Source organism: Micromesistius poutassou, assembly GCF_964030765.1.
Source record: "Micromesistius poutassou genome assembly, chromosome: 5".
NCBI classification, from domain to species: Eukaryota; Metazoa; Chordata; class Actinopteri; order Gadiformes; family Gadidae; genus Micromesistius; species Micromesistius poutassou.
Genome location: NC_140275.1, coordinates 21077117 through 21087098, shown reverse-complemented (window position 1 = coordinate 21087098; position 9982 = coordinate 21077117). Strand labels below are relative to the sequence as shown.

Genomic DNA, 9982 nt, shown 5'->3' with positions numbered 1-9982 from the left:
TAAACTGTGCTCCCGCGGTGAACGTGTCACTTCCTGTCACGAAAAAAAGCACAAAGGGACCCGAAAAACTGTAAACCTCAAGGATCATTCTAAAAATGAAAAACAAACAAAAAACACGTAAATACTTTACTGATAGCTTAATGTTTTCTCTTTTTTTTTTTTTTTTTTTTGACTTTTAACCCTATTTTTTTGTTGCTGTATTCATTCTTTTTTTCTCTCGTTTTAGCTCCAAGTATAACATATGAGTCTAACTACTGAGGGTGAATTCCATGCTACATCAGTTCGAAGGAGGCTATTGCAGACAACCCTACAACGTGTACAACCACATTTTATACGTCCGAGATACAAATATTTTCAAAACATGTCACCGAGAAACTAAGTACATACGAGATGTTGAATATTTAGAGTCTTAAAGGACTATCCCTCCGTTGGAAAGCAGGATGTCCCGTCACTTGACTTGAACTGTCCTGTCTTTCAGACAAAAATCTGGAAAAATTGCTATTCAAAAAGTAGCAAATTTGGTCAATGTCTCTTTTCTCAAATAGTTATAGTGCTTTTGATGGCTTAAGACAAGGGTCTATTTTTAATCTCACCTAGTGGCAATCTTCAGAACTTTAGTGTGCATTTCATGACACTATAGCTGCAAAAGTCTTCATGTCAATCCAATAGGTAAAACAACAGCTTGTGCTGCACATATATCTCAAAGTAGTTATGCGTTATCAAAAAAGACACAAAAAACTCAACATATTTATAAATTATTTTTTTTTCCCTTTTAAGTCATCGTGGGTTGGGGAAAGGGGGGGGGGGGGTAGGTTTTTTGTGTGTTTAGCTCTCAATCTCACCCCCCCTCCCAAACAGTTCCTCCGGTGATGAGCCCCCCCCCCCCCCCCCCCGCTGACGTCCACTCTCCGTTTCCAAACGGAACAGAATGTGCCCTCGGCGCAGGTCATCAGCAGCTCTCAGTCCCACTCAGAACTCCCACTCTAACGTCTCTTCCCGATTGGCCGCCCTCTCCAGCCGGTGGATGATGTTGTTGAGGTTGGCCATCTTCTCGTTGCGTCTCTGTGTGCTGCGGCTGGCCTTGGGGCTCTGCAGCAGCAGCGCGGCGTGCTGCCCGGGCTCCAGGCCGTGACCGGCGGCCGACCCGCCGTCGGGCGCCGGCGGCGGCGGCGGCGAGGGCGATATGGGGGCGGAGGACGACGGGATGGGCGACACCGACATCATGAGGCCCGGCGAGGAGGCGGCCGACGGCGAGTTGAGGAACACCTCCAGGCTGCTGCGGCACGCCTCCGACGAGGCCTTGAAGCTCAGCGGGTCCACGACGGGGGGCTCGCGGGGGTCCTCCCCCTCGGGGTGACCCCGGGACTGGCTGGACCTCGCGGCGGGCCCGTCGGTGGCGGACGCCGCCGCCCGGGCCTCCTGGCTGCTCGTCCCGCGGCGGAGCTCGCGGTACGAGCTCGCCGCGCCCGTGTCCTCGCGCTCGCTCTTCAGCGGCGGGAAGTGCACGGCCATGGAGAAGCACTGCACCCGGGACAGCCGCAGGTCGTAGTCCTCCCGGTCCGAGGCCTCCTGCTTGACGAGGGCCCGGGCGGTGTGGGCGGCGCCGTGCCCCGAGGGCTGCAGCCGGCGCTCGTCCGAGTCGGAGCGGGGGCTGCACGGGCCGGAGGGCGGGAGGTGGTCCGCGTCCTCGTCGTTGTCCGGCTGGCCCTCCATCAGCACCTCCCGACGCATCCGGGACCTGTGGCACACACACACACACACACACACACCCTGCTGTTAGGTACACACGCACACACACACACACACACACTAACGCACACACACACACCCTGCTGTTAGGTACACACGCACACACACACACACACACACTAACGCACACACACACACACACACACACACACACACACCCTGCTGTTAGGTACACACGCACACACACACACACACACACACACACACACTAACGCACACACACACACACCCTGCTGTTAGGTACACACGCACACACACACACACTAACACACACACACACACACCCTGCTGTTAGGTACACACGCACACACACACACACCCTGCTGTTAGGTACACACGCACACACACACACACACACACACACTAACGCACACACACACACACACACACCCTGCTGTTAGGTACACACACACACACACACTAACGCACACACACACTAACGCACACACACACACCCGCTGTTAGGTACACACATACACTAACGCACGCACACACACACATACACTAGCACAAACACACACACACACACACACACATAGACACATAGACACACGCACAAACTAGGGGGCAGACAGTTATACACTTATCATTAGGCACCACTCACACCAGCACACACACACACCCCGCTATTACGACTGACTTAACTACACCGTAAGTAAGTACAACAGAGACACACACTGCTCTGCTTGACTCCATCCTTATGTATAAAAACCAACAGCAGGAAGGGTATTAAGACGAACTAGCTTCATGTATTGACATCCCGAGCTACGCACTGACTCCCGCCAACGTCTGGTGGTTGCGGCCAGCGCTTGTTGTTGTAGCCAAGTTACAAAGATATCGAATAGAATTTGCTTCTGACTCAAAATGTTTAAAGATGATACAGACAGAGAGGTTGTCTGGTTGCGATCGACTGCTTTGTTGATCTTACTTATTGACAACGTACGACCTCCCCCGGCCCGCACGTAATGAGCAAACCGCTGGTGGTATCGGGGTGGATAACTAGGAGTTTTCTCTGCCCAAGTATGATCATGTCTCCCCATCCACTTGTCTTGTAATACAGCCCGGGGCCATGCAATAACAGCCGCTTCTTCCTCTGACCGGATATATTCTCTGTTCTGCGTGTCTGGCCAGAGGGGTTCCTGCTGATAGGTGTTGTTGAAGTCACCTCACTCCACCGTGGCTGAGCCACGAGTGGCTGAAGAGCAAATTAGCAGTAAAAGAAACGTCAATGTTTACTACGGACGCGGTGGGGGCCTCGGGGAGACGCACGTGTCGTACTTTGACCTTCACTTCCTGTTTTGGTTCAGTTCAACTGATTTTCAGACATGACAAATGGGATATAACTGCTGATATTTATTTCTTCCCATTTTTACACACTGAATAATTTCTCTGCATTGTATACACATTTGATGATCCAACGTAGACACAGTATTATTTTGTAGTTTACTTTCCTTTTTTCTCCCCTGTATACCATCTAGTCTCTCCAGTAGTACTACTCTGTTACAGGTAACATTTGTGCTGTGGTTTTCACGTTCTCTTATCGGCAGACTCGATCCCATCCCCTCTCAATGTAAAAGGCGGACTGGCCTGTAGTTGTGGAACCAGTTGATGACAGTGTTGGTCTTGAGGTTGAGCTGGGAGGCCAGCATCTCGATGGTGTTCTGCGAGGGGTAAGGCTCCAGGAGGTAGGCCCTCCGCAGGGCCTCCTTCTCCTCTGCCCCCAGCACCACGCGGGGCTTCTTCACCTGGCTGTACGGACACAGGTCCAGCGAGGCCAGGGCCGGGCTCACACACTCTGACCGGGTGCTGGGGGAGTCGCTGTCCGAGCCCGTGCTCAACAGCCCGTACCTCCTCTTCAGGTAGGCTGCGGGGAAGAGGAGGAGGAAGAGGGTTAAAGAACCAGGTCAGAGGCATTCGTGTTTTCATTGCCCTTAATGACAGTTTAGTCACGGTTTGAGGACAGCGCTGCCCTAAGCCCTCTAAAGCAGCGGTCCCCAACCTTTTGTACGCCAGGGACCGTTTCTATGTCAGACAATATTTCCACAGACCGTATTCCGTGTGTGTCACTAGTGTGACACCAGGGGTTGCTGAGATGAAAGCTGTGATGGAAAAATCGACATGTTTGTTTTTATAACTTAGGCCTTGTTCTTTCCTTTCGCGTATTGTCTTGCCATCCTGCCTTTCCCCAGAGTCGACTATTCATCGACCTTTGTGTTTGATTCAGCCACCTCACAAGTGAGCGATGTCGTCAAAATGTTATCCCAGGTGCTCTGGTCAGCTGTCCCACCTTCCTCCTTGGAATCAATGCCCTTGTGCTGTGGTCGGCGGTCCCACCTTCCCTTCTCTATGGGTCACTGGTCTACCTTCCTTAGAGTCAACCAATAGTGTTAACCTTCGTACTTGGGTAAACCGGTCACAAAGGAGAAGACATCCTCTTAGGCACACTTCTGCTTGATAAGAACACAGGCAACTCTGTGTTTTGGGCAAACATTACTTGATTTGATTATTGACATCTGCAATATGGGGAGGATCTGAAACAGTATAAATAACTCTGTCAAACTGTATTCTGGACTCACGCTGAGAGGAGTCTAATGTATGCATGCATTAAACCTAATATAATTGCTTTCCAATGTATTGTGTGCTTTTTTGCAGTGGGAATCTCATCTGGCCTAGACGCAATCTCTGTTAAAGGGAATTGCCACGACAAAGCATAGACAGCTATGAATTGCAGTGCATAAACATGCAGATGCTTAAAGCGGAGACTGAGTTCACTACTAATAAACATGTTGTCGCCATCGCTCAGATGGGATGGGATAATTTGTTTTGTTACACCGGGCGATAGCTCATTGATTGAGAGATCATCCGGTGATTTTCAAAATAAAACATCTTTCAATAAAACAAAAATTAGTCAAATTGTTTATTTATTGTTTTAGTTATTTACAACTTATAATTCGAGAACCGGGACTGGGTCGCAACCCCAAGGTTGGGGGCCGCTGCTCTAAAGGGAAATGAAAACTTGTATTTATCATGAAGGAAATTTAAAACAGAAGAGAGATCGCTCTTTCCAAGGACAGTTAGCTGTGCGATGAGGCCAAAGCGGGCAGATATAATGGTGGCATGAACAAGCAAAACAGAAGTTAAGTTAGTGTAAGTTGTTCAGAAACTATTAACAATTTGTAATAGGGTTAGGGTTTCAAAATCACTCACCATCGTGAGATATTAAACCAAATAATTAAGAATCGGATCCCCTCTGGGATTTTGATCGTACATGTAAAGAGCACGTTAGCACGTCCATACCTTTCTTCTCCATCTTCTTCATGTCCCGCAGCTTGTCCACGTTGTGGGGGTCGTTGAGCCACAGCTGCATCCGTACGAAGGGTTCGCGGCCCTTCAGGCTCAGCTTGTGCCAGGGCTTGGGCCTGGAGAGCAGGTCGGACACGGAGCCCTGCGTCAGGCCCAGGATGCTCTCTCCAAACAGCCTCTGGCCTGTGGGGGCAGAGAGCTCTGTTGAAGCCACGTGAAATGAATGAGTGAGGAAAGGGACGTACACTTGTTGTTAACATGAATTGGAACTGAAGTGTGTTTGCTTGCTGTGCCTCATAGTCAAGGGCCGCGTTCAACACCGTACGGTGTTGCATACGTTGACAATGTTGAAAAGTAGACGCTGACCCTTGATGTTGTAACAGAAACGCGGGCTGCTTAGCAACTGCTGTGTTGCAGGCAAAGACGTGATGGAGATGAATTCATTCAGGTGATTGATAAGAGCAATTCTAAAATGGTAATCCAAAGCTTTGTCTTGAAGAGTCACACAAGATTTGTCAACTTAAGTGGAAAAGTTAAGAAATATTTCCAAGTTTTTCTAGCTCAAGCTAGAGGTATCGGTGTGATCACCACAGAGTCAGCCATCAACGCTCTCCTGAAAGGAAATTCACGCCTAGACAATGACACCGATTCAGTCCAAACGGAGGACGACGACGATCAAAACGATGACGAAGACGGTGACGATAACGAGGGGGGGGGGCTCACCCAGGTTGTTGTCGGTCAGCACCTCCTTGACCTTCTTGGTGATGGCGTAGGTGTCCAGCTCGGAGGACATGGCCACCAGCTCCTGGATGCCCAGCGGCGTGGAGGGCGGGTGCAGCGCCATCAGGCCGGGGGTGGACTTCCCTCCCTCGGGGTGGGGGTGGGCGTGGTGGAGGCACGGCGCCAGCAGTGGCAGCCCCCCCATGGCGTCGGGCTGCTGGTTCTCCTTGCTGCTCTCCAGGGTCAGGCTGACGGGCTCCCCCAGCAGGCTGGGGTGGCTCTCAGCGGGGCTGACGGGGGGAGAGGGCGAGGACTGGGCAAGGGCGGGGCTCTTGTCTGCGGGGTAACGAGTAGAAACAACCCCCCCAGAACCTCATGTTAAGTATCCTCCTTCATCTAGGTTCTAGATCGTCATCAGCTAGATCATACATCATATAAGGCATAAGACAATATGGTGACGATTTCTGTAATCATGTACTCGTTAGATATTAGTTAGATAAACAGTTTTTGTGTAATTGCCGCGTATGTCCTGTTTAAAAGCGATGGACTCCCTTTTTGGGATGTGTGGGGAATAAAGCAGAATTGCACTGAATATCTCACTCACTTATTGAAAACCAAAGTGTATTGAATAGTTTAAATGTCCACAATGAGATCTGTGAGATGTCGTTGTTGATGTGGGCGTGCACACTGTAGGGCGTGCGTGGGAAACACAGGCGTCTGTTTTGTTAAGAGTGTGTTATTTAAAATATGGGGTGTGGCAGAAACAGAGAAATGATAATGTGTGTTTTGCAATTATAATAAGCCATTTGATAGAAACGGTTTGAGAGATTACAGGGTGTGCGTTCCTTCTGATGTAGGAATGTATTTGAATGGATATTTTTCATAATACTAATTTCCTAAACAGAAACTGAAATAACTTTTCAGAAAATGAAAATAATTAAATCCAACTTCTTCCCTTTGATGTTTTTCAATGTGATTCATAAAAAAACATGTAGTGTGATGTTGAACTAAGAAAATGATCAAATGTTTGGTTCCATTTGAAAGTATTTCCAAACACCTCTCTCACGCACTTATTGTATGTTGTACGTCCTGGCACTTAAAAATAGTACTTGGCATCGTGTAGCATCTTATCCTAACTATCTTTGTTGTATACGTGGGAAAGGGTTAACCTAACGATTGCTAGTGCTTTGCACTTGGTTCTATGAACATCATTACTGTACCGACAGCGACATATTGTTTCTTATTGTACGTCTCTTTGGATAATAGCTAGCTGCTAAATGTCAACGTGAATGAAGGGCGGTGCGGGCAGAGGTCCCCACCCTGAGCGAGGCCCTGGCTGGGCAGCTGGGTGAGGCTCTGGCCCAGCTGGTCCAGCAGCCACAGCTGCATGCGGATGAAAGGCTCCCGACCCTTCTGGGTGAGCTTGCTCCATGGCTTGGGTCGGGACAGCATGTCACTCACACTGCCCTGAGACAGACCCAGGACCTGTTGTGGGGCCCGAGGAGAAAAGAAACAATTAAGTGAATGGATTTGACTTGGTTGAACCCCATTACAGACCCAAGTACAGTGTCAATTAAACTTAACTAACATTATTGTGTAAATCACTGCAGGATTGATTTGTCTCTTTGAAAAAGACAAACTATTACTATCTGTTGTTGAAAGGTAACAGCCCTACTGGCCAAGACAATTTAATACATGTCTACCAAAGCAACACTAGATGGCAGCGACGCCCCGTAATAATCGAAGGAGCAGCCGTAGAGGTCTTTTCGCGCAGCTAATTTACATAGATAATCCAACGGTCAATGGCTATTGGCCAATGTTGAAAATGGTTATGAATTGTTACTCAATAAAGTGAGCATTGTTATTAAAGTATGACAATAATTTCTAAAATGGTTAACATAGTATTAAGGCTGTTACTTACTGAAAGATTAAACTGCAGAGTGCCCCCCTTACAGCCAATTTGCTGCCAATATATATACACATATATATATATGTATATATGTATATATATGTATATGTAAATAGATGTATATGATAATAAATACATGCACAAATATGGCACAGCCCAAGTTAATGTCTGTCTGTTTACAAAAGAATTACCGGTTCCTTGTCCATTAGCTTGAAGGTATAACAGGAGGTTTGCATTCGTATTGATTTATAAAGAAAAAACAAGAAAAACTAAAAAAACCGTCTGCAGATGGGATCAGGGGCTGACCTTCTCTCCAAAGATCCTCTGGCAGATGCCGTTCTTGGCCAGCTTCTCCTTCACCTGCCGGGTGAGCTCCATGGTGTCCACCTCCCGGTACATGTACATCTCGTACTGCTCGGGGGTCAGCGGCGGCACCGTGGGCTTCAGGGCGCGGGGGATGTACGCCGGGTAGTAGGAGAGGCGCCCGGGGCTGGGGCCCGCCGCCCCGGGGCCCCCGCCGCCGCCGCCGCCGCCGCCGCCGCCGCCGCCGCCGCCGCCCGGCCCCGGGGACTCCCCGCTCACCGAGGCGTCCGACTCCACCTTCACCTCCACGGGCGGCCCCGGCGCCGGCTCCTCCTCCGCCGCCGACGCCGACGCCTCCTCCGCCGCCGACGCCTCCTCGCCGCTGTGGAGCAGCAGCAGGCCCTCGCCGTTCTCCAGGCGAGGCCACGGCCTGGCCAGGGTGGGGGGCCCCGAGGAGGACGAGGAGGACAGCGACGGGGAGACGGAGGTGAAGGGGCGGGGGCCGCCGCCGCCGCTCCCGCCGCCGGCCACGCCCATCAGCCCCAGGGGCCCGCGCTCCAGCGACCAGTGCTGGTCGAAGTAGCTGCCGGCGTCGCCGATCTCCGACTTGACCTTGCGTATGATGTTCTGCACGAAGGCGGCGGGGGACAGCACGCTGAGCGGCGTCTGCGGGCCGCCGATCTGGTTGGCCATGCACAGCGCCACCGAGGCGGCCACGCCCTCCTCCTGCTTGATGAAGGCCGGGAGCGGCGGGCCCTTTGATCGCTCCGGGGGCCCCAGCCGCTGCTCCCCCGCCGCCTGGGCGCCGGGGGCGGCGGCGGCGGCGGCGGCGGCGTTGGCGTGGGCCGGCTCGCGGCCGCAGACCTCCATCTCCAGCAGGGCCTGCTGCTGGGCCTCCATCTCCCGCCGCGCCTGCTCCAGGATGGTCTTGATGGTGTCGTCCGAGTTGCCGCCGGCGCCGTTGCTGCTGCGGCCCGACGCGCTGCCCCCCATGGAGGACTTGTGGTCGCCTGCTGGTCGTGTGCGGAGAGAGAGCCACGCGGACACACGTCACGAGCCGCACCGAGCGCCACCCACACCTCACCTCACTTACCGCCGTTAATGCTTTTAGTCAACATAGTGCGGTTGTTTTTTTTACAAACAAATCGGAGAAAACAAATTCAGAAATACTGAAGTTCTGAAGTTACTTAGTGTGTGCGTGGTTCACCCACCGACGTACTCACCTCCCTTCTGGGATTGGATCTCCTTCTTGGCCTGCTCCAAGATGCTCTTGATGGCGTCGTCTGACCCAGTTTCTGGAGTTCGGATGCGGGGAGTGATACTCCCTGCCACAGAGGGTGAGAGAGAGAGAGAGAGAGTGAGAGAGAGAGAGAGAGAGAGAGAGAGAGAGCAAGAAAGAGAGAGAGAGCAAGAAGAAAGAGAGAGAGAGATAGAGAGAGAGAGAGACAAGGAGACAGCGAGAGTGGTGGGGGTGAGTAGGAAGGTTGATCAGAGAGCAGTTCCAAGGCTTTGCGTTTGACTGCTAGATCAATGGCTGCTTTTGAGAGTGTGCTGTCTGAGGTTGCGGTATACGGGAAGCTAAACGTTCAAAAGCCACAAATCTGGGGAGGAAACAAAGTTTAAAAGCAACACTACAAACGTGGCACATCGCAGAGGCCATGGAAGAAGTTTAGGAGCAAGGAGGAGCACGCGAGAAGAAGGTTCAAACGCTACTTATTTTTCCTCGGTATCCTACGGCGCGCGTATACCCGTGAGGGAGCTAACCTATTATTCTCCAATTATTCCCCCATCTCTGTAGCGTCTCCACAGCAGAACAAACCCCGTCTCCTCCTCCTCCTCCTCCTCCCGCTAGTCCTCACCTCTCTGGCGGACCTGGATGGTCCTCAGCGCCAGGATGTTCTGCTCGTCCGACAGGAACTGCTTCATCTTGATGAAGGGCTCCTTGCCCTTCACTGTCAGCTTCCTCCAGGGCTTGGGCCGCGCCAGGATCTCGCTGAC

At 51.4% G+C, this 9982-nt stretch overlaps 1 protein-coding gene across 1 annotated transcript in view; it reads right to left on the bottom strand.

Annotated features, from left to right (window-relative positions):
• Positions 1 to 969: 969 nt before the first annotated feature.
• The window catches only part of cux2b (cut-like homeobox 2b), a gene marked incomplete at both ends in the record, with an annotated part of 19496 nt that continues 10483 nt past the window's right edge, over positions 970 to 9982 (bottom strand). The window contains 8 exons of the mRNA XM_084468226.1: positions 970 to 1738; positions 3337 to 3613; positions 5047 to 5235; positions 5776 to 6108; positions 7092 to 7257; positions 7988 to 8994; positions 9208 to 9309; positions 9844 to 9982. The exon at positions 9844 to 9982 is cut by the window's right edge and continues 575 nt beyond it. Of these exons, the coding sequence (XP_084324352.1) occupies positions 970 to 1738; positions 3337 to 3613; positions 5047 to 5235; positions 5776 to 6108; positions 7092 to 7257; positions 7988 to 8994; positions 9208 to 9309; positions 9844 to 9982 (2982 nt within the window). The remainder of the gene's footprint in view (positions 1739 to 3336; positions 3614 to 5046; positions 5236 to 5775; positions 6109 to 7091; positions 7258 to 7987; positions 8995 to 9207; positions 9310 to 9843) is intronic.